Below are 24,867 nucleotides of genomic sequence, written 5' to 3'. Positions count from 1 at the left end.
ATAAATAACGCAACTTTATCATTGCGCTTGCATGACTCGTGGAAATGAGATTACCCTGATCCGTAAAGAGCACAAACGCGCGCTCGCGCGACTACACGCGGAGATACGGAGTATGCAAATTCAATCGATGATCCTGTATCGGAAGATCCGTTCAAACATCGTGAAATCTTGTCGGATAGTCTGGCTTAATTAATTATTAGCACCTGACTTAGCGCTTAGCTGTACTTTCCCATGTTGTATAATCACGCTTACAATAATGAATAAACAAAGAGTGAGAAAGAGAAAGATTTAATGAACAAATTCCCGTGCGACAGCTAGGTTCTAGATACGTAACTTTATCTTGATTTTACAACGGCACGTCGAATTAAATGCATCGTAGATAACCGCTGCGGAGCAGTTACGTCTGTAACACGCGCTTTGAATCAATAAAGTTACAGGAATTACACTCTGTTCCGGCATTTGTGTGGGCGAACGGGAACGCAGCGCTAAAAATCAAGCGCGAATAAAAGATCGATCGCGATTAACTCTCTCGTGAGGGAAGTGTGTAATTTCGAGAAGAATAGCAGTGAATACTGTGATTATGAATGCATGTAGGACGCGTGAGGTCCATCACACACGTGCCGCGCGCAATTTACGCATTTACGCATGACGGTTTCGTCCGGGCAAAAACGCTTCTACCACCGCGCGAACAGGCCATTGAAGTATCTCTACTTTCATTCGATGCATCTTTTTCTACGTCATCTTTTCTTCTTCCTTCTTAACGCGAGCTAAAAGAGAAGTGTTCAGAAAAAAGGGATCGACGCAATTTTACATCGCGATACGTGAGAACTCATTACTTTTATTCACAGTAGTTCCAGTTTCATGTTTTCAATATCGAAATTGCAAATTTTTAAAAAGTTATTTCTATGAAATAAAAAGCAGGAATTTTTATAAGATCCTTGAACGAACCAAATTTGAAGCATTAAATGCCTCTGATAATGAACAAAATAATAGAAAGAATTAGAATTCACACTTCAATACCAGAATTTATTCATCTTTATTTTTCTTGATTATGTGTTATTAATCACTTTCATGTTACCTCTCCCAATAGTACCTGTAATAATTTACAACCGTTTACATTTTCACGAAATACTTTCCATTATATGCATTACTTGTGCAGTGGAGAACACATAGGCACCGTCACCGCAATTAATTGATACTTTTTGTTCGCAAAGCTGGTAGACAAATGCGGATAGTCTCGCATCATCTAATTAAATTGACGCGGCATCGATAGTAAAACAATCGCGATGGCAAACGAAGCGTGGAATTAGCGGCGGGCTCGACCGAAGGGAATCTTCGTCCTTGGTGCGCTGACAATTCATAGCTGGCTACGGGAGGGTTAAACACTTGACGTCGTATGATCTATACAGAGCTTATGCGCGGTGTATATGCCTATGGCAGTCGGCAAATCAGGTATGTCAGTGGAGATCGTGATTTATGTCCACGGTTCGGCCGCGGGCGGGATGTCGAGACGAAATCGTCGAAGCGTTATTCACGCTCCGCGCGGCGCGCTCGCTCGCCGAGCGCACTCGCGTAGCGTTGCATTGCGCTGCGCTGCATCGCGCTAGAGATAGCGTCGTCGTAAACGCGCGAGCGTGTGCGAAAGTTAAGGCCGAGTGCCGAGAGACCGCAAAAGGAGAGCGTCAACCCTTAACGGCGCACTGTCTGACTCTTTAATGGCGAAAAAATTTCTACAGACAAATATCGACACGGTGCACCATAGGTTCGCGATCGCCTTGCCAGCGGCATTGATCGGCTGAAGGGATGCATCAAACATTAGCTACATCGAAGGAATAATATTTTATACTCATTTCCGTGAGAAAACGTTCTAGATCTATCGATCTATCGAAGTATCTATTAATTAAACGTCAATGAGTTTATATTGAATTAAATAAATAAATTAATAAGCATATTTTCTGTAAACCTAAACCTGCGAAAATTAAACTAATTTAAATTTAAGATAAATTAAAGTATGATCTGCATATAATTGTGGAATTGATATAATATTTGTCAATTTTCAAGAGATGTATTTATTTCAAATAAAATAAAAACATTCGAGCATTACCGTTCGCTGTTTTAGAGGCATCCAACGCGTCGACTTCCACGAAGGATACTATCTGCCGTCTCGTGACAATGTTACACGCGTTCACGTATCCGCATAGCAAGCTCACGTACCTTCGCAGTGACGGCCAGGTGAAATTATTGAAACGTTCTTCACGCTTCGTACGTGCGCGACACGCACACGCAGACAAGAAGAGAAGAATACGAGTATGCACGCGCATCGCGTGCGTGCGTGCGGAGGCGCGTCGTGTGTACACGCGCGCGCGCGTGGAATGGCATTGTCGTAAAATCACGGGCGTGTATGAATCCTATCTGGAGGTCGCGGCACAAAGAAGGAGAGGAAGACCTCGCGCGTCACGAGGAGGACCAGACGGGTTTAGGGGCCTATCTGGAAGAAGCATTGTCGCTCTTGAATGGAGAGGCGGATAGGAGCTGCGCTCCAAGCAGCTGCGAAAGAGCTGACCTTGCCTCTCGCGATTTATGGCATTAATATTTATTGAGACTCTAGGAGAAACGCAGACTTTGCTTAGTCTGCTTGAGGAGGAGGATTATCCTCGTCGCGGCTGGAAACGGCGTTGCGATCGTGGTCGGCTGTAAAGGCGCGCGTAAGGACGCGTAAGGACCTTTACCGATCCCACCGCTTTCTCATTTTACTAATTTGCTATTACTGCTATCGCGATTATTGTATTGTAAATTGAGCGGGAGAAAGGTGAGGTTTCGGGTATCGCATAAAAGGAAGTCGGCGAAACTGGCACCGTTAATGGCAGTAAAATCACCTCGATGAGACCGCCGGGTTCTGCTGTTTTTTTTTTTCTCTTTTTTATCCAGCATCGCACTTTCACTTTTCTCTCTACGCAGCTGCGGTCGCTACTCTCCATGAATGGAAAGGTTCGCATGCGTACACGCCATCTTTTTCAACGCGCGAAGAATGTCCCGTTAAAGAAACGATTGCACAAGAGCGAAATTCCAGGGTTGCTTCTCTGTGCATGGCAATTTGCGTTGACGACGATACGACTGTAGTGGTAAGATAATTTCTGTTTTTCGAGGAGACGTTAAAGCATCGAATATGTCGAAGCTTTGCAATTGAGAATTTCTCATCATCTCAGATAACACTGAGATTATAAATTTATTTTTCTTTGAACAAGCTGAAAAAAATATGTGAGTGTTTAGGAAATTATCCTTTACTTTCAAATCTTTCTAATTAACTACTATATCTTTAAATCATGCAGTTTAATCAATCAATACCCTTATCTGTATTAAGATTGTAAATAAAATCTATGATTTTTAATAATATATGCAATGAAAGAAGGTTGTAAATAACGTTTACGTTTATTAGCGTAATCGATCTGACTTATCTCAAACGATGCTCATAATAATGATGCTAAGAAAAGAATAACTTCTCCACTTGCCTGTGAAACAGCACGGAGAGATTTGCGGATAACTGTAAAGCGGCATCTATTTTTGCGCCATTATGCAAACACGTTGCTACCGGAGCATTGCGCTCTTTGCCATTCCTTACGGGACTGCAAAATCGGCTCGAGAGGGAAACGATTTGTTCGTAAATTACGTTGTTCCCAGAAGTACTTGTGATCTCTGTGGATGCGACCGTTCGAGCGTATCTGAATCCATCACGGTGGGCCGCGGTGGTACACGGTCGGCCCGTTTCAATGTTGCTACAATGAAAATTCCAGTCGCGGGAATAATAAATACTCTAAGTAGATAAGTATACCGTGTGGAGAACATTCTCGCGCGAGCGCCCGCAGGACCGTAATATCCACCTGCTCGAACCTGCCGTGCATTATTCTCTATCCCCTATCGATTTCGACGCAGGTGGTGAAGGTAATAAGTATCGCCATCTCCGCGCCCTGTGTAATCGCAATAATTTAATGCGATTCACTTTCGCCATCCAGTGACACACGCACGCACGCACGCGAACGTCCGATTGCCACGTTCCGGGTTATTAATCTTAGAACTATCAATCAACTTTTATTTTATACTTGACGGATTATTGGAGCAACTAGTCGTAGAGATTAACGTATTATTTACACGATGTTGATGTTATGTTTTCTCTTTCACTGTTTAGACAAAATCTTACGTTAAAAGAGCCAAAATAATGTGATGTATATAATTATAAAAATTACTGTTACTCGCGCAAGTATATTTAATGAGTTATTCTTATATCGCATTGTTTCTAGATTCCCTTCTCGTGTAAAATATGTTTCGTGGGTACGCGAGCGAGGCCCGGCGTATAATTTATTTCACATTCGAAGAGTAAATATCGCACGGAAGAGTGAGATTTATGCGCGCCTACGAAATCGCGCAACGTACGCGCGCGCTACGAGGCTGAGAAATTATTTTCTTCCTCGGTCGTTACGTTTCGGTTAATACGTTCCTTCTTAGATTATCAAGTCGGGCAAATATACGGTCGTAAATGACGCACGCCGGGAATGTGAGGACAAAGGAGCCGAGGCGGCATCGCACGCGAAGGAGGATTTCCTGCTCCGTGGACGCGCATTTGGTATCGCCACCCTTCGAGCGTGCGGGAAGATCGTCGATAAGCAGAGATAACACGCAAAACGATATCGTCGGGCCATCCTGCTTTTCGAAGCTTTGTGCGCGCAATAAACTCACGGTGCTTTAATCTCCCTCAAGCTGGTTATTAATTAAACAGCTTTCATATAAAAGGGATCAGACACCCTTATATCATAACCGGGAAGAAACAGGCTTCTAAAGTTCCCCCTACGGAGAAGGATGATGACATTCTGCACCGCTAGGATAATTTACTTTAATGTGAGGATTAATCTACTTAAGTAACTATTCATTTAAGTAGACTGACGGGATAATATATATATAATGATATAATAGCATACTTTACAAAAAGATATATCGCTGCAAATTTAGAAAAATCTGTATAAGTATACACTTTATTTATACCAACATGATTTATGTGTTAAGTTACACGATTATACGTTACACGGTATGATGCTAAAAATTGGAAAAATGTGATAAGTGCAGGCTTTCCCCCGATGCTTTCCCCAAAGAAAAATTGAGTTCAAGAAATAATAAAATGTTTTCTATTAAAATGCAATGGGCGTGGTAAGAGTGCAAAGCCGTCTATAAATATTTCCAGTGCACGAGAATTTCCAAAATACCTCCAACTCACAGAATAGATAGAACAATTTCATAGAGGCCATACGATTCCCTCGCGATGCCATAGCTATCTTCTCGTGACGTAGACGGGAAAATTATTTTCTCTGTAGTGAACGTGAGCTTTTCAGTGTTCCCTTTCGCCCATTTTTTCCTCCGGCAGTTGAATTTAAAGATGAATTTAACGCGACCTGGTAAATCGCCCACGCTTTCACTTGCACGCTTTCGGGTTTCGAGAGATTGCCCTCGCAAAAGTGGGAGGAGATGAAACGCACGGGCCCCCATTAGATACCGTAGAAATTTAATAATTAATTACGCACGTCGCAAGCTGATCTGATAATGCGGCGTCGGCTTATTAATTACTCCCTCGGGCTACACTTCGTACGATTAATTTCTAATATCATCTGTATCGAGCTTCGTAATTAGAACCTTTCTAATTACTCTGCTCGAAAGTGTAATATTCTTCGTACGTATTAATCTACCGCATTCGCGCACGTTTCAGGATGACTTCGGCATGAAACGGCAGGACGTATATCCACGTGCGTTTAATCGTTTTCCGTGAAACATATAACATGTTACCTACATCTCATAAAAATTTATAACATCCTGTAAATACAATTTATATTCTTGATGTAATCTAATTTTTATTACATGTACACGTCACAGAAACGGATTAAAAAAAAATTACAATTTCGTTTAACTGGTAATACAAGAGCTGTATGGATACCTTCATGTTGCATTGAAACGCGCGGCGTTCTCCATTCGGACGTTCTCCATCGGTCCTTGCAGTCGGGAGAAAGCGAGTGACGGTCGCGACGCCCTGTATACATTCGGACGGGCAAACGTAACGAACGTAATTATCTCATTATTGCGTAAACAGGTATTTTTCGAAGGACGCGGCGAACCGTAAAACTCGAAACGCGAAACTGGCGATGCGATGCGCTGCGATGCGATACGATACGATGCGATGCGCCGGCGATGCGCCTGGCGATGGCGATGGCGATGGTCGTAAATTGCATACACTGTGAACGATGCACTTCTGGCAAAAATGCCGCAGGGTTCGGTTACAACGTGCTCGCGCGCGCTAAAAAAGGACGGGACGAGCGGTTAGACGGAGGAACCCGAACGAGCCCAGGGTCAATAACATACGTTTTGACTTCGGCTTCCTTTTTCTTCGCGAGATAATTCGAGGGCGGGCACGCAGCCTCCGGGCGAAGAATGCTCCTTCGTGCCGGCGACGCGTTGCATATATCGTGCTCCCTTCGCGCGAGCGCGAGCGTGCGCTCACGTCCGACGAGATACAATGACATTTAACCGCGTACCGTGACACGAATAATGCCTTCTCAATTATTGAAGAACGTGCCTGTGCGTAGCACGCGCAAAATGAATAACACGATCGTTACTATAGCGCAATTATTTACGATCGGGCGCTCGGGGAGCACGCGGGAAGAGAAAAGATATGAATGACATTAAAGTACTGTGTGACTACCTACCAAGCGGACAAATCGCCGTGTTTTATCTCTTATATTGCTGGCAGTTATTTGAGATACTGATCTTTACGTGGCTTTCTGCAAATCGTGAAATCATATTTATGTGATAGATCCGTTCGCCACGGTGTTATTTACGTAACCAGACCTGCAAATCGTATCTTTTTCAGAACGGTAAAACGGACGTACGTCGTGTAAGGAAACTGACAAGATAATCCCGTGCTCCTTTGAATAATACACAAGTCTATCGCCGAATTTCCTCTCAAATCACTTATTTGTGCTCGTCAATGGATACATTTTCTAATTTGAGATAACGACGTAAAATTATGATTGTCGGGTCTATCATTATCCGCATATCGCGTCTACCTTTTCCTTCCACTTCGGAAGTAATAAACTTTTTTCCCAGGTGCGAATTTTTTCGCAGCTTTCGCGCAATCCCCTACGTATAGCTCATAGGCAGCAATCATTGCTTTACGACGCTCAATAGACGCGACGGCTTCGTAAGACTGTAATTGCACCCTGTTGCTTGTCTGCCAACAAATGGGTATGGAGAATTTTTCAACATTAGAGGAACGGACGAGTCACGTAAACAATTACTAACGGCCACCGCAGGAATCTCGCTGAGTCAGGGTAGACAATTCTAACGTCGATATCCATACTATTTCTCGCGTTTTGCGAGAGTGACGCGGCTGCATTGTTCTCCGAGGACGTGACTTCCTCGTGCCTTTGTAACTTCACTCGCAACGCGCCACGCGTGCCGCGCCTCCGCGCGAGCGGTACCATCCCGCTTTCATTTGCGATTCTTGTTACATCGCGGATAAAAGAATTCACGGGCGTACGATAAACTTGATCGGCGATGCCAAACGTGACGGCGGCGAGCATCTGTATTTTTATATCTCGTCCCACATCTCGCCATTTCTTCATGCAGTTAATCGCGAAGCGAATTCTTGAATCTATTATGCAGACCGTTCTCCAATTTCAGTCCGGAGTAAATGATCCCGGAGGGACACTATCCTTGAAAACGCATGTGACATGATGTGATTTATATTGAAAAATAATGAAAATTATATCCAAAGGTTCTCTATGAAGAGCGCGTTTCTAAGTGTGTTATTTATTTATTAGCAATTAAATCCAAGTAGCAGCAGGTAGTATCCTGTTTCTATCATGATATAATTGATTGAACGTTGGGAAAATGCAAGAGCGAGACAAACGAGCACGCGCTACTAGGCGATCTCGAAGAATGCCAGAAAGGTCGTATCTTCGTATTACAGCACGATTTATCGCATTCGATTATCCATATTCCGTAGATGGCAATTAACCGCGCTCATTAGGATGTAACGTACGTTATCATAACGTACTTTATTCGAGTGTCTTTATTAACAGCGATATGCGCGCGAGAAAAATCTACGAATAAGGCATCCGCGAAAGGCCGAACGTTTATAGGTACACACGTATATACACGTGTAACATCGAGATGGCGATTCTGAGAATATGGAATTTATATATCATTGTTATCAGGAAATTAAGATATTGAGACAAGGTATTCGTTTAAGTTTACAATTTATTACGCTTCACAATTTATTTCAAGCCGATTCTATTACGACGCCATGACCCTCCATGCCCTCCGATATGCAGCGCCCATTTGTTTCATCCTTCGCACCTGCTTTCTGGTTGGTTGCTTCTTGCGGTCGTTATCTTATTGTTGCGTAGTTGCTAATAGGGTCAAGTGAGATAATTGAGACCCTTAGGTTAATGGAATAATAAAATGATTTTTCAACGATGGAGAATCAGCTTTTGTTCGCAATATCTTCCCCCTGCGCTCGTTATAAACTCACGTTTTTGAACCGAAGCAATTATCCCTCGCGCATTTTTCATCATTTCTCCAAAGACGTAAGATCTTAAACGTAATGACGTTCTCCAAAGATGCAAAGATCTATCAGACGCGGGATATTAAAAATCTACAAACAAATGCGATACGTAGATTGCTCGTTGTATCTTAGTTCTCGTCCCTTACATATATCCTACGTCGCATCTCGGCCCTTATTTATCGAGGGACACGTCGCCGACAGCCGAAACTCACCGATCGACGATCCGACAGAGAGAGGTACGATCCTGTTGTTCCTGTTTCTGCGGCTCGCGCGGCCGGGACTGGGTGTGTGCGCTCGGAATGCGTTGAAACATTACGGCCACGAGTGCGGCGGGATTAAATCTTGATGCATTGCCGTTATCCACGCGTGAATTTTTGCGCTCAGGCATTAAAGCCGCGGTGAAAAAGTTATCAATTTATTGCGCGCACGGCGTCGGTACGCGATAGCGCGCGCGCAACCCTCCCGGCGAATTATTAATTGCCGGCCCGATCGCAATTGTTGTTCCGAACGAGTTCCCGCGTTCTCGTGGCTGTTCGCGTTGTATAACCACATTTATCGCGATCGGTACCGCCACGGTGTCGTTATGGAGGCATGTATCTTCAAACGCGACACTCGCAATAACGTTACGCCAGTGACACTCACTATACTCACGTGTCGAAATCCTGAGTTTCTTCGCATCCCTCTCCTTCGAGTCCTCTCGAGTATTTTCCAATTTCGAATTTCAAATTTCTCTCGCCGCGCAATACCGCCGTATAGTTTGATTCCGAGTGAATTTTAACGCGAGTTCGTGACGCAATCACTCTCCGCAGATTTAAAATTCTCATATGATATCGTTGTGCGTTTCGATTCCAACATAATCGTAAATTGTGACGAAAGTTTTTTTTGGAATCACTAACATTCGTGTTCTGCAATATTTTCGCGACGATTTTTGTCGGACCGGTTGCGTGTGCGGAATCGGTATGCACGTTTATCCGGCCGGGATAAACAACTAATGTATCTACCATTGTTCGCATTGCGATTACGTGATGTCATTCTGCGCGTTATTTCAAGCTTATCCATTCATGCTTCGCATTTTTATGAAAGATGGTTGCGTGGACGGGAGTTGAAGGATGCGAAGGTTAGCACATGTCCAGGTTGAGCTGTCGGGCCGAACAATAACTGGCGCACACGTGATATTTGTAATGGAATCCTTCAGATGAGCAGGATAAGAGTCCAGTTTAACAGGCGGAACTGATGCTTCCGTGCCGAACGCAGCGCGCACTGTTGCATCGGCTCTAACTTTATGTAACCGTGCATAATGCGCATTATTGCATTAAATTATTTATTCGCCATTGAGCGTATGTGTTTATCGCGCGCGATATAGATACTGCAGGAAGTTCGAGCGTATATTCATATGTGTTTTGCCAATTAAATGTCGCACAATGGCGAGCTGCGAGCTCCGCGAATCGACACGACGTGTTTTCAGCGCTCCACGTTCCAGCCTATTGTTGCTTTCGAGGCGTTAGTGCATTAATATTAATGCGAATATTAAATCCCGACTTTATTTCGACCGCCCCGCAGTGCCTTTCGAATTAAATAATGATGATACTTGAGAAGCTACATAAGTAAGAGGTAGAAATTATGAGAAAACTGCGTGAGACAACACATTTTTGAAGACTTCCTTAGAATAGGAATTTATTTATGATACCATTTATGATACCATTACATCCTGTTAAATTAATTAGCACGATTAAATCTTTAAGATTACAAGTCTACCAAAACGAAATGAATTATTTTGAATATTAAAAAGTGGATTGTTTTGAATATTGAATAGACTTAAAAATTAATATTTATCACAATTATTCTGTAAACGAATTGATAAAATCTGCTGTCAGAATTAATAATAATTAATGTTTATTGCATGAGATATTGACGAGAATTTGCGGAAAAAGCCTGTAAATAATTTATAAATAAAAGCGTGACGCGGAAGCGAAGGGTACATAATTTTGCGCAATAATCCCGTTTTTAATGCATCGATCGAGCATCCGCGCTCATGCAAGTTATCTACATATGTGTATCCACATTTCATATAGTACAAGAATTACACGTGATATTAATACGCGGAGTTGAAAGACGTTCCTTTGCGGAGGCGCTACGCTACTCCGAGGCATCTCATAACAGTCGTACAATTTCCTGCGGGACGGGCGAAGCGCCGTTCGTGCAACAACGAACGCTATTAAATTATGCGAGCGCATAATGTCATACGTTGTGGACCGCCGTGGGATGCAGAGGCCTCCTCGCGAGGCCTTGCCCAACGGCGACCACGATCCTCTCCCGCGTCTGCTATCGTATACCTGTCATCGCACACGTAGACAAAGCGTTCGCCGCTAATCGAGGACCGCTAAGCCGCCTCTCTTCTCCGGCGAGCAACTCGCCCGCGAACGAGAGACTAACGACTGCTGCGAGATCCTCTTCTCCGAATAACGTCGGAGCATTTAGGACTCGTAGTGGCCTTGCCGAACGCCTACGTGCCGGATCTTTGTCTGACAGGCGATGCTGCTGGAGATGGCGAAACTGCAATAAACCAATGTTGTAAACAATAACTGGTTTTGGCGCGTTGCTGATGCAAGAGGAATATTGGGACCAGTCTACGAGAGACTCCAGATTTCATTGAGAAATTTTGGCGAAGAAATTTGATTACAAATTTGGCACAAATTTTTAACGTTTGGCATGTAACAGGAATTTATAATAATTTAATATAGTAGGATATATTTCGTTACATATTTGCATTGTCGAAAGTTTTATTTGTTCTAAAAAAAGTTTTTTCTTTTTATATTTAATTCTCGAGGTTGAATTTTATACGAACAGGTATCTCATTTGTTACAAGAATCTCAGATATTTCAATTTAAAACTCGATAATCCTCTTTAAAATATCCAGTACGTAATATAATCAACGGTCTACCGCCCTTAACAGCGAGCGTGAAAAATAATGATGAGATCAATACAGTGTCTGTATATCTCGACGATGTACAGGGATTCGAGATTAATATCAGTACCGCATCATAGATACGTGTCTCGTCGCGCGTTTCTGACAGCACAGACGCGCGTTATCCGCGTTACGAAGCGGTTCGGTCTCATGAAATTGAAAGTTAGCGTGGGCCGATAGCTACCGCCCAGACCGGTCCAAGTTTACTCGTACATTAAGTCGGTGATCCAGCCCGAGAAAATATCATTGGCCTGAGCTCGTCGACTTGCCTTCTTAGCGGGATGGTGACGAGGGTGGAGATCGCTCGGAGTCTCGCGCGCGATATCGCGCGAAACCGCGTTATGGCCATTACAAAAAATACAGACACTCGCCTCGTTTTGCGGCCAATCTCTGTGCGAGATATTTGCGCGTATCTTAGCGAAAAAACTGGCGAGTTAAGAGGCCGGGCGAAACGCTTGCTCCGCCGTCGCGAATGAAATTTGCACGCGAAACAGGACGGAAAATAAGCGGGCGAATTCCGACGGGTTTCAGCTGGCCCCGTAACGGGGAGAGTGTAGGTACAATTTACGTTCACGCGTTCACATTGTCACATTAAGACCCACTTAACTGACCGACCCGAGACCGTCTCTCTCGATTGGTATTATACAGCTACGTGATCGTGATCCGGAATGGGCCAGACGATCGGCGTCACCAGAGTTAACTAACGTTAACCGATGTGCGCGCTGCTGCTGGCGCGACGCTGTTGACCCTGATTTAAATGTCCACGAAGGCGGGCGGAGAAGGCGAGTTCTCGGCAAGATGACAGGCACTTCGCGGACACGAGTTGTCGACACGATCGTGGAAATTCCACTCCTCGGCCGTGAGGAGTTCTCTTGTTCTAGAATGTGATAATTGGAGGCCATCGAGCGTCAGGTATAATCCCCGTCTCTCTCTCTCCTTGATTGCAGGCAGCCGGACAATTATTGGACACGGAGTTCCAGCCGACGGTGACGGCGACGTGTAAGGGCGGCTTCATGACGATCCGTGTCAATCTCAATCAGAGTTTCGTGGGCGCGGTCCACGCAAGGGATCATCGGACCCCGCAGTGCATGGTTTCGGGCAACGGCACCACGCACGCCACCCTGGGCATCAATCTGTTTGCAGCGCACGACAGTCCTGAGTACTGCGGAGTCCTCGTGAACAACGTGAGTCTTCTGTGATTATGAGGAGCGCGATGCCAGGGGTGGCGTGATCGGATTATGGGGGATGGTACCGCCTCCTACTTTGAGTTCTTGAGAGATCGTCCTGATTAAACAAGAAGAGATTTTTCTTTCATTTTAAATATAATTAGTTGGGAAAGGGTTCAAGAGTGTAGACAGCTGTCAACAGTTATCAAACAACTCGGAATAAATTGAGAAGGTTTACGTTAGATTGCGTTCTTCTGGTGGCAATCAGAAGTGATCAGATGGTAATCAGAATTTTAAAAAATGGTTCCTACGATTATGTCTAGCCCTAGGGTCGTACTATCCTAAGGCCAATGTTATACCTGAGATGACGGATGACAAGATTGTCGGAGGTGCCAATTGTCCCTTGACGACAAGATATCTGCAGGGCATGTGCAGTTAGTTAATTAGCAAGTCTGACAATCTTGTCTCGTGACAAATGCAAGGCTTAAGTAGCGAGGTATTTCATGGAACTGATGTTTCCTTCTGTAGAAGTTAGACGCGACTCATTACATGGATATCCCGCTGTAAAAACGCGTAAAACACATATTAGGTTCACGTAAAAAGCGTATTTTGCCTGAGGTGCATTTATGACTTATACGTCTTGAGGTGCATTTGGGAAAATTAGTATCCGCGTCTGCTTACCTGAGGAGTACCGGAGAATTAATTGTTTTGAAGAAGCTGGGTATGCTAATTCGCGTACCTGGCTACCGCGGATGCCCCGAGGATAACGTGAGAATTCATCATATATGGAAATTACGATTTGCATTTGAATCCTTCTCTTTCCGCTGTATATTTGTTCTGTAAGTGTAACGCTTCGTTACCGAAGCCTTGAAGTTTTCTCGGTAAGACTTTTTTTGCGCACATACACATAATTGAATCCGCCAAAAAGTTTCTTGCGAACTTGCTGCTTTTCTACTCAGGAATCGAAAACTTCAAAGAGAAAAGAATAAGATAATTCAAGTGGATTATCTTTGGATTCCATTATGACAACTATCATGTTATATTTAAGTATGGTAATATTGCAGCACACGGAGGAACGCTCCATTCCTATCGCCGTTAGGATACACAAAACTTTGGAACTTGCGGACGACAAGTTTTATGTCATTACGTGCGGGAAGGCGGGCTTCAAAAATGCCAAGTAAGTGTCGCATGAAAATTAACTACAAAACCAATCATTATAACAAGTATAATTGATAATAAGTATATTTATTATTTCTTATAACATTCTATAAAGAAATCTATAACATGATTATTAATCATTTAAGAAACAATCTTAAATTATTTTTTCATTTCAACATCCGCGATTGTTCTCTGACTCACACGTGGCTAGGTGTTCGCAAGTTTATCACTGCGTATGAAATAAACGATATTTCTCGGCGCTGACACATTGTCGAAACGGCGGAACAAAGCGCGTTTATGCGGTGCTTGGATTCACCTTCCCTATTTCACCCTCTTTATAGTAACGTCGTAAATAATCGACACGCGGTAGATTCTGCCAAACGCACGGAAAGATAGAAGTAACTCGCGCCAACCAACAGCTTGGCACGCGCGAAGTATTATCTAAACGGGAAATACCATTCGCGTGGTTTTTAATTGATCATTAACGACCGCGCGTTTTCTAATCGGTCGCAGATATTTGCCATTCGATACCGGTCAGCCGTATATCGCCGTTCCCTCTTTCTCTCTCTCTTCCTAGCGGAACGCTGATTATACGTAAAGATACTTTAATTTATTAGAGTGTCATTTGTTAGCCAGATACCTTGGCTGGTAGGTACTCGAATACCACCGAATCTCGATACAATTGCATACTTTCTTGAGCGATACCAATCCGCGATATTAATATGATAAACCTGCGAACGTTTAAATTCAATGCAGTATTTAGTACGGAATTAAGATAACGTGGTACTGCAAGACATTTTCTTAATCCAAAATGCCAAATATGGTTGACACTCGACAGTAAATTGTCGATAGTTTTTCCACTTTAATCTCAGACGTGTTGAAATGCTGCCGCCGTTATTTGACTCGCCTATCCTTACGCAAACGACGATAGGAAAATTTAATTAAGCGTCCGAAAATTAGAGAAATGAAACAACAGTATCGGTAATTAACATGCTCGCGACGCTACAGTTTACCGCAAGTAATTTTCTTATTCCGCAGCGCAAAACGCGGCCGGTGATTAGTATTCAACTCCTCGCGAGTAAGAAACCTCGCAAATAATAATTACCTTCTTGGGCTATATAGCGTCTTACGCGCCTTCTGAATAAATCTTTTTTGAGTCGTCTGAAGTACATTGGAAGTCTGAACACGATGCATCGAGACTCGTCTGATCCTCTTATCGCGTACGTAACGTTAGACGTATCGACTGGTTGACATATTTTTACGCTCATTCACTTCGCCACTCTGAATTTGTTTCACGATTTTAATAATAAAGTACACGAAGGGATCCGTACTCACAAGGGAACGCTTTTTGCATAGAAATGAAACTTCGTTGGTTTCCTTGCGCCTCCTGGATGGAGACGTCAGAGTGCAAGAAGCTTTATACGGCCACAACTACACCCTGCGTGCCGAGATTTCACGCCCAGACGGTTCGTATTTTATATATCCCATCCCGTCGTTCGCCTTTACGTCTGGCCGATACGGACTAGACGGTTAGCGGTTTTCCTCAGGAGATCTTCCGTCCAAAGCACTGTTTTGCCCAACATTCAATTTGCAGGAACATACGGGATCCGTGTCAAGAACTGCTTCGCATTCAACAAGCTCAACTCTAGTGTGCAGCTCATAGACGACAAAGGGTAAGCGAATTACATAGCCTGACATATGAGTTAATATAAGAATAAACTAAAATCAAGAAATTTATTATTTATCGAATGCATGATAGTATACGTATATTTAATATACGAATAGGATATACGGTATGATATTATGTTCGGTTTCTCTCTTTTATTCTCTCTCCCTCTTATTCTCTCTTTCCCTAGCGATTTATATGATACATATCACATACAGTTAACGTTATTTATCGTTAATCAAACAAGTGGACAGCTTTTTATGAAGATAAAGTGAAACGATTTCCTTTGAAAGTTCAGATCCAGCGAAGCAGTATTTTCATTAAAACTTCAAGTATTGCTGCGTATTCTTTATTGCACGAAGCGAGAACTCGAGTTTCTCCGTTTACTCTTCATAAGTTTCTTCCTTTGTCAAAGTGAAATTAAAACTCCGCAGTTAGCAAGACGTGCGCTGAGTCAAGAGAAGTTTAAATTACTCTTAATTCTATTTCCAATGTTGAGATCGACGGGCAGATGTACGCAATTTACTGTTAACTTCCTGTTACAGTGTTAAGAATGTTAATTCACTAATTACAATCGATTTTTATTGTGAAGCTGCCCCGTGGAAGCTCGAATGACGAAATTCATATACGACCGGAGCACGGGTATGGCGGATGCTACATTGTTCTCGATGTTCCGGTTTGCTGACAGTTCAGAGGTGCATTTCCAATGCGACATCGCCGTGTGCAGAGGTAAATTGATTCGGTGAATGATTTTCCATTAGCATCTCGTTACGAATGTGGGTTATAAAATGGCATTCAACTTTTACGACCCGTTGTTACATAGCGGTATTGTGACAGACAGCCTTTCTCGTTTATTTTATGGGAAATTGCCTTTTCTGAACAAAATTGTGAAAAAGTAATGATCTTTTTAGAGTGAATAGCTTGGCAATAAAAATGATATCAAGTATAAAATTTTATACAAAACATATAAAAGCATAAAATTATATTTTTGTCTACTTTTCATGTATTATTAACATTTCTCGTGAATTTAATACGATAAATATCTGATTACGGCTCTTCAAATTATTACTATCAGTTAGTGTAATAACTTGATTGTTTCATTGCAATATAACGGGAAAAAACCAAAATTTGCATTTGCTTAGGGAGCTGCGGTACTCCCGTGTGCGAAGGAGACAAAGAGGAGCTCATAAAGGGTGGCTCCTCCACTAACGGACAAAGTGTTAGTGGCGAAGAAGGAGTGCTACTTGCCGGAACGAGCGTTTTTGTTCTCCAGCCGGGCGAGAAACGAAGTAAGTATATTAACTACTACGACGGATCAGCTCACATTGTTATCTCATTTACGTGTTACAAAAAGATAAAGTATGTAACTAACACACTCATATCCGTTTCATTCAATTAATATTGATATTGCTTAATTGAAATTTTTGGAATCTTTTCTTGAAAATTAACTAATAATTATGGATGAAGTAACCGACCAAGTACCATTTAATAGTTTATAAGCTGTGCTTAAAAAATACGGGACAATCAATTTCTATCCATATTAAAAAGACCTCGTCAGCTGGAAACTCGTTTGATCTGCGCGAGCAGAGAGATCGGGACTTACTAAAGAAAGCAATAAAAGCGATCGAATTGGATGTTGCGTTCTAAAGAATCCGCGTTGCAATCTGCTGTAGTTTTGATATGCCATCGTGACGTGAAAAGTGTATGGTCGCGTCAGGAATGTGTGCGGGCTTCTTCTTTCCTCTTACTATTCGCCGTACACGTATATTCCATTTACGTCTTCTTTCCGCGCGTCCTGCAACGCGGTTGCCCAGCCATCCCTCATCATCATCCTGACCTGCATTTGGATATCGCTTCGACACGCCATCCACGGCCTGTCATTAAATTATAGTGTGTACGCAGACTGACATAAGTGATCGTATTCCGCTTATCGCACTTTGTGCTTCGATTAAATTTCTTTTTTTTTCGTTCGTTCATTCGATATGCAGTTCGCACTGTAATTTTCGATACCGGTCATCAGCGATGTCTCGCGTTCTCTCGGCTCTGTTTTTCTTACCCTCTTTGCAGATTTATATGGTTAAATTAATTATACTACATTGCAGAGAAGTAAACAGAACGTTCTCTTACTACTCGCTGAATTCCATGTAAAACGACGCTGTGTGTAATGAACTTTTAACGATTAAATATTACTCTTACAATTATTAAAACTGATCAAAGCCGTAAAAAGATTATTATAAATAACATCTATTATTGAAGAATTATTACGTCGTTTGCTTTTAATTATACCCTTTAATCTTGTACTTGTGAAGAACATTCATTTTCTTTTTATTGGACTACATTTTGTTTGGACAAATGGTATTCCCAGTGCAATAGACTAATTAACGTTACAACTCATGTACAGAAATGCATAAATACATGAGCGCCTGTCGCGAAGGGTTGTATATAGTGGTTTCTTCATTTCCAGTTGTACAAACATTGTACGATGACGGCAGCGTGCACCCGCTGTGGCTCCTGTGGCTCGCGGTGGCGCTCGGAATATTATTCCTCATCATGCTCATTATCAACATATTCTTGTGTTCGGCGATGACCTGCAGCTGCACCCGGACCGACATTATCGAGAAGGAGCCGTCGATCATCGAGGATTACGATCCGTACCGCAGCTGGCACGGTTCTCAATACGGGTCGAGGTTTGACTTAATTACCTCTCTAAAGCGAATCGCGTGACTCGCCGACAAAGTATCTCTCTATTAATCGCGTCGATAATATGTGATTACGCATGTATAATCGTATGCCATCCACCGAACGAGCGAGCTCCGGCGTGCTCGCCGCTGCGCGGCTCGGATCGATTATGGATAAGCTAATGTATCGCCGTCAGATTAAACGCGACGCGATAATTGATTTGTAATTTTTCTCTTTTACTACCTGTACTTTATACAAGCCCGCGATTGCACGCGTTCAAGACCAATTTCAGAGTGTGTGATTGGAAGGTTCCCGTGCTCAAACGGCTGCCAATGGCGAAAAACGCGTCTGAGAGTGGTCGTGATCGTGAGGTTTCTAGAGAGTTGTGCTCTTAACTACACAGTCACGATGACGGCAATTAATATCTCGGACTGCGCTCATCGGGGCGCGTGCAATGACGAGCTTGAACGAGGCCTCTCTTGTGTTCAGGTATTCGTTAAACGGCAAGCAGGGATACGCCTCCGGGGGATCCACGATGAATTCCACGAGGTCGATATCGACGAACAGCGATCATTATGCGATAGTGCACTCAAGACCAGGAAGCAGATACTCCGGTCCCGGGCAAAAGCATCATCATCATCACAGAGGACCGCCGTCCAACATCGGTTCGCATTACTCTGGGAAGTGACGCTTCCTCCGTTAGCTTCGTTTATAAAAGAAAAAGAAATTAGAACTCCATTGTCTTCATTAATGTTATTTTTTTATTAATTTTAATTTAATGCGAATTTTATGCCGCTATGGCACATTATTCCGATCGCACAAATGAGTTATTTGATTTGAACGTAAAATTAAGTAGAGGAGAAGGAATTTTTGCAATATCGCAATGTGCAATATGCAGTATCGAATGACTATTATTATATTAACATTTTCTTGATTTTAAGAATAACAACAGTAAACTGTTATCGTTATTATTATCGTTTTATGGCTGAAAATTTGCTGTTTAATGACACACAGCTGTAAAAAAGAATTACTCTTTTAATAATTAATTATGATAATTATTACATTAATATTAGTAGATAGGCAATAAAAGAATATGAATAATTGTCAAAAATTTAACATTATAATAATAATGATCGACAATACACACATATAAATACATCGTGCATCAAGAAGATGTTAATTTAAAGTTCGATAAATCAGTAATGATTGTTTATTTAATGTTGTAGCAATCCGAAGTTTTTATCGCGATAAATTGAATTTATCGTATAACGCCGAGTTTTATTGCATTATATTTCGCCGTTTCTTCACTGATAACTTCTATCTTGTACTCTTGCACTTGTTAGTCACGTTAACGGCAATAAGCAATGTGAAAAATTCGGGAGAAAAAACAGTGCGGACCAAAATATATTGATAAACTATATTAATAAAATAAAATTGTCTACGGATAAGCACGATAAAACACTATGTATCTACACATCGGTATTTTTATATCGGTATTTAGCCTTTATCATTCGTGAAACGATTCTCGTGCTAGACTGCATATGTATCATAATATAATAGTCATAAGCATAGGCACTAGCATTTACAGAACTACATTGATCCTAATTAAGGTACATTAGTTAAATGCTTTTTGTACATAAATCCATTAATCGAAACCACATGTGTCCCTTTTATTTCCGCCGGCAAGCACCTCCGACAGTTCCGAATTACGCGAAACGCTTCGCGTTGCAAATACATTGTTCCGTGGAATATTATTCTTCTGTAAATGTTGCAGAGAAGTAGGACACTACTTCTACTTCTTTAATAAATATCTTCATATATTCGATTCTTGAATAAATCTTTGATTGAAATCAAAACCATAATGCTTGATAATTGCAATTGACATTTCCTCTTTTATTTTTAGAATATTGTTGTTACACTTTTCATTTTATGACCGAAATAAATTCCGCAGCTTTCACATCTTTCTCCATACTGTACTTACTACACTATCTCCGTTTTATGATACTCTCAAATTAGATCGCGTTTTATTATCGTGTATGTCAGCAGCCCATAATTATAGATCGCGCTATTAACCAGTTCGCTATCCAGTCACCTGCAATTTGTTTTCTCAGGGGAATAATCAACGACCGTAATGCTTATCGTTGCACAACATTATAATTTTTACGGTGATATTTCACGACAATAACAATGATTCACTCTCGCGCACGCTGCGTACACGTATTATTATTTGGCTGTCATTAATGCTAATAATAATAATATCGGTGCATCAGGATACGGTATCTGATTTTGGCATTCTCATTTTCCCCTCAGGAACATTTTCTCTATTTTCGTGTCTCTGATTATGTTCGTGGCCTTCCCAACTTACCCTCTTATTTTAAGTGGATGGATTATTACTGTACGGGAATTATCGTGTCCCTCTCACGGAATATGTTCATTACGTTCACTCCCACTAAGAGATCTAAACTAAGCAACTTTTACGTGAAGAAAACTTGGTTTCACGTAGAGATTAAGAAATAGCTTCCTAAAACGCTTTCTAAGGAAGAGCAATTGTATCTATAATGGACTAAATATAAGCTTAAATAGATCTTATTTTATGCAAACTCCATCTTGTTTTTAAACTTGGAAAGTTATTTCTTTGATATAATAAATTAAAATTAAGTGGAGCAAGTAAAAAGAATATGATTCCAATCGCTAAAATGCGTAAAGCAGTCTACATTATCCTATAATTGTCGACACTACCATAGTAAAAAGATTAAGTAAATAATTAGTAAGATAGAAGTAAGAAATTGACAGGCACACAGTTGATCTTTTTAAAAACGATTTATTATTAAAAATACATTCTTAGAAGAAAATACATGATCGAGCTGCCCGTTGCAGTTGCGGGCTTACATGCGCCCACGCGTGCACGAGCGTAATTCGCTTCAGTATTCTATTCATATAAAACACGAAAACTCTCAATTGCTTACGAATGGTAACTGCCGATACGTATACGAGTTTAGTTGTATGAGTAATTACAGGGGAGAGAGAGGGAAGATAACTGATATAACTAGCTATAGGAATACTAGATCTTCAGTATTACAATATTTACAATAACCGATATATACCTGCTTGAAGAATTGATCAAAGTAACAGTGGAATAAATTTTTCCTTCCAACGAATGCGTCTTCTTAATAATAATTATCAAAGATTCTCGAATCAGGTAACTAAACCGGATGTTAATTTGCGCGAAAGCGAACATTTCATACGAATATTCACTTCAGCATTCTATTTTAGAAGGGGCTACTTCTGACAAGGAAGGATTTTCGATAAACAGTAATTGAAGATTGCTGCACACGCGTAGAGAAGCTTTACGAAAAGCTTTACTTTTGCAAGAAAAGTGTCTCAAGCGCACGCACACAGCCCAAGAGACGGACGTTTAAATAGCAAGACAGACACGATGGTATCACATATGTATCACATGAGCAAGCTGTTTGTCTACCGTCTACCGAAAATCCGATTACTATGATATGAAGGCTGATGCTTTGAAGACGCGATCGCGAGCAAAAATGGACTATCGATATAAAGAGTCGATGCATGCTCGTGCTACAATTAATTAAACGGCAGGTACGTTCTCCTTTATCCTTGCAAACTATCCCTACTAGTATTAAAAAGAATATTTTATAAAAACAGCGTATATTTGCTATCCCACAAAGCCGTTATCCGTGTCTGCTCGATTGTACCATTGCGGTATTCGAGACCGGCTGTCGTCGTGCATCACTTTTGATGGAGAACAATCGAGGCGTTTGACAAACGAACTGGCCGATTCAGGAAAGCCGCAATTAACAACGGACGCTTCGCGTAACTCGGGGGCTCAATGCAAAGTAGTTGCTATCCGAGAAAAGAGTAATTTTTCAGCTGGTATTTTTCGTCATTGCAAGTAAAATACTGAGAGTGCTCTGCGCGTATTTTCTCGCATTCACTTATTTAATTAATGTCTTATGAAAAATATTGTTACGTTTATACAAGAGCTACGTATTATATTTATATTTTTATAATTTTCTTTTACTCTTCTTATAGAGATAAGGTTTTAATATTAGCAATACACAAATGCGCTTTTCCCTCCCCTATGTAATACCAACTAAAAAACTCAGTATTTTGCGCTACATTCCTTTTGCACTAAGCCATCGAATTATGTTTCGTTAGCGAATTACTTCACGATTACGCTATTGAGTGTTTCGTGTTCTGATGATCCGACGAGCGAAACGAAACGGAAGTTTATCTACAAAAATTAGGTACGACGCGCGCGCGCGCGCGACGTGTACGGTTACCACCTATATGTAATATGTCTGTACTTGTAGTAATTTAATGTGTTGGTGTATGTATGTGTATGTATATGACCGAGTAACGTAAGCGTTAATTGTGAGTCGCGTAGAGTATTTTCCATAAAAAATGGAGGCACCATGAATAAACATACAACTATTATCGCGCCGTGTGTGCACAGCGCGATATATTTAACGATAGCGTGTCAGCCTGTGCATTTTTGAGTGCCTTTGATGGGATTTCAATAAAGGATCGAATTTTGAACAGAGATTAACAAAAATTAATAGCGGAACAAAAATAAATAACGTGTCGATACATTAATGTACGCTAGTGACGTCGCGCGAGAAGATAATCATGCTTAACAGTATATGTAACGATCCTGTAAAGTTTTATTAATCGCGTCAATTTGATCCCGATATTTTCAGTGTAATTCTCGGCTGACGGAATAAAACAACACGCGCGAGCTATTCGCAGCACAAGCGCAAGTTCGCTCCCTAACTAAGAGGCTGTCTCAGAAGCCTGGATTTTTGCCGTGGAAAACTCGCATGTACCGGCTGTTTATGTTAACGTGAGCTGTTATATTCTCCCTGGCCGTGAAAAGATGAACGAGAATGAAGCGTCGAATGAAGTTGCAAAAATCATTAAAAAATAATATTGGCTGAAAAAAGTAGAAGTAATGATCGGAAGTAAAAATCGGAAAATTAGATGTTTATCGATATGATTAGATTATATGTTTCGCACGTGTTATATACGTTAATTATTATAATGATGTAAGATGCGATTAATGAAAAAGTCAGCTCCACTAATTTAAATAAATATCGCACTTCTTGTATTCGCGAGAAAAAGTATTTTCATCATTGCAGGTGTATCTGTCGTTTCTTGGATCAGCTAAATAGAAGACGAAATAAAGACGGAATCTCTAAACATCAAGTAACATCGTGTAGCTCGTGTAGCGGATTCCACGATCGCGCAGATCCAGCCTGCTGAAAGGGCGTTATCCTTAGCGATAATCCACCGCTCGGCGGCCGTGGTCACGGGGTGGAAAAACTCTCCGGCGGTTCCTCTCTTACAATACGTACCCCACTACTCCCACGTTAATGTCTCGTTAAGTGTAGTGACTATTTCTACATTATTTACAGAGCGTTACAAACGTTAGTCAGTAACATTTGTACGTTTCCACTTAAGATGCTTCACTCGTCACATCGGAACTCGCGTCATCGCGGATGACAGCGTGGATGACTGCATCAAACGACCAACGAGTATTCTCGGATGATGATTTTTGCGACATTTACAAATGTTTCATGTGATACGTTTGACAACGAGACTGAAATCGCGCCGTGGCGACGAGGCATACGACCGCGAGGCATGAACGGACAGGTCTCACGGAGTGAGGATAACGAGGGATGACGCGCAGCACGGATGACGGTGACGGGTGAAGCATCTGGAACACAATAAATTATCGACTGCCGCCAACGTAAAGTCATCGTCGCCTCTGGGAACGTACGTCGTTTCGCCGACACCCAGCTGGACGTCGATCGCCGCTTTTGCTAACCCGTTGCCTCGCGAATACTCCATCGACATCTCGGACTTGCATCCCCTCGCTCTCTTCCTCTTCCCTTCTGTCTTGCTCTCGGCAGGTCGCGTGAGGCAACGGGTCGACACATCCGTCGGGTTCTCCTCGGCCGATCGATCGCCACGAGCACGTCTCGAGCCGAGCACGCTCTCGAGAACGGGCCGACGAGGCGTTGCATTAAAGTTTGAAAAAAGGGAAATATTACAGGCTCACGCGCGCGCTACTTTACAGGAAATATGCTACAAGTGCTCGTATGGACTTTGGAGCGACTCTCAGTTTCTTCGTTCCTCTCTTCGCCGAGCTCGTCGCTCGCGGTCGCGCATCAATGGAACGTGTCCAGCGGTGGCGTGATGGGCGGCAAATGGTCACCGCAGGTCGGGAAGTTGGGTGGTATCGGTGGCAGGTCCCCATGTGTCCCCACGTGCAGGATCAAGTTCATGCCGATCAATATGTGGAACAGGAAGTGGCAGTGGAACAGCCAGTATCCTGCGAAGAGGCAGACATCGTTCAATGATTAATGGTTGCTCGTGATATTAAGCCAACCGGTAAATGTAATAAATGCGACTCCGTCGTTTGGAACATTGCCAGATTGACTACCCTCTTCAGCGTAAAATTGGCTTTACTTCGATTTACGATAACCGATCGATCTCAAACATCGTGAATTTTCTTGTGGAATAAATTTTCATGGCTTCTGGCGACCGAATATTCACGAAAACTCAGCTCTATAATCACCAAATAATAGACCGCGGTCAATAGACC

At 42.1% G+C, this 24,867-nt stretch overlaps 2 protein-coding genes and 1 long non-coding RNA gene across 6 annotated transcripts in view; 1 reads left to right on the top strand and 2 right to left on the bottom strand.

Annotated features, from left to right (window-relative positions):
- The window catches only part of LOC105278660, a 28,912-nt gene extending 8,851 nt beyond the window's left edge, over positions 1-20,061 (top strand). For 2 of the 4 annotated variants that reach the window (XM_011337892.1, XM_011337918.2), the window contains exons 2-9: positions 12,515-12,751; positions 13,798-13,910; positions 15,248-15,357; positions 15,486-15,564; positions 16,150-16,286; positions 16,700-16,846; positions 18,022-18,244; positions 18,726-20,061. In XM_011337892.1, coding sequence (XP_011336194.1) covers positions 12,515-12,751; positions 13,798-13,910; positions 15,248-15,357; positions 15,486-15,564; positions 16,150-16,286; positions 16,700-16,846; positions 18,022-18,244; positions 18,726-18,924 — 1,245 coding nt within the window. In that variant the 3' untranslated portion in view covers positions 18,925-20,061. Of the gene's footprint in view, positions 1-11,787; positions 12,121-12,514; positions 12,752-13,797; positions 13,911-15,247; positions 15,358-15,485; positions 15,565-16,149; positions 16,287-16,699; positions 16,847-18,021; positions 18,245-18,725 lie in introns of those variants that run through there. The other 2 variants (XM_011337901.3, XM_011337910.2) reach the window with 2 other exon arrangements.
- LOC105278679 lies at positions 8,278-10,084 on the bottom strand. The gene is made up of 2 exons (XR_003406438.1): positions 9,254-10,084; positions 8,278-8,447 (listed from the first exon to the last, which is right to left on the bottom strand). It is a non-coding gene; the product is annotated as an uncharacterized LOC105278679 (long non-coding RNA).
- The window catches only part of LOC105278653 (laccase-5), a 48,547-nt gene continuing 43,207 nt past the window's right edge, over positions 19,528-24,867 (bottom strand). Inside the window, exon 10 of the mRNA XM_011337879.2 lies at positions 19,528-24,594. Coding sequence (XP_011336181.1) covers positions 24,431-24,594 — 164 coding nt within the window. The 3' untranslated portion in view covers positions 19,528-24,430. The remainder of the gene's footprint in view (positions 24,595-24,867) is intronic.

This window comes from Ooceraea biroi, chromosome 4 (assembly GCF_003672135.1).
Source record: "Ooceraea biroi isolate clonal line C1 chromosome 4, Obir_v5.4, whole genome shotgun sequence".
Taxonomy (NCBI): domain Eukaryota; kingdom Metazoa; phylum Arthropoda; class Insecta; order Hymenoptera; family Formicidae; genus Ooceraea; species Ooceraea biroi.
Note: the sequence above shows the minus strand (reverse complement) of the source record. Positions and strands in the feature narration are given on the sequence as shown.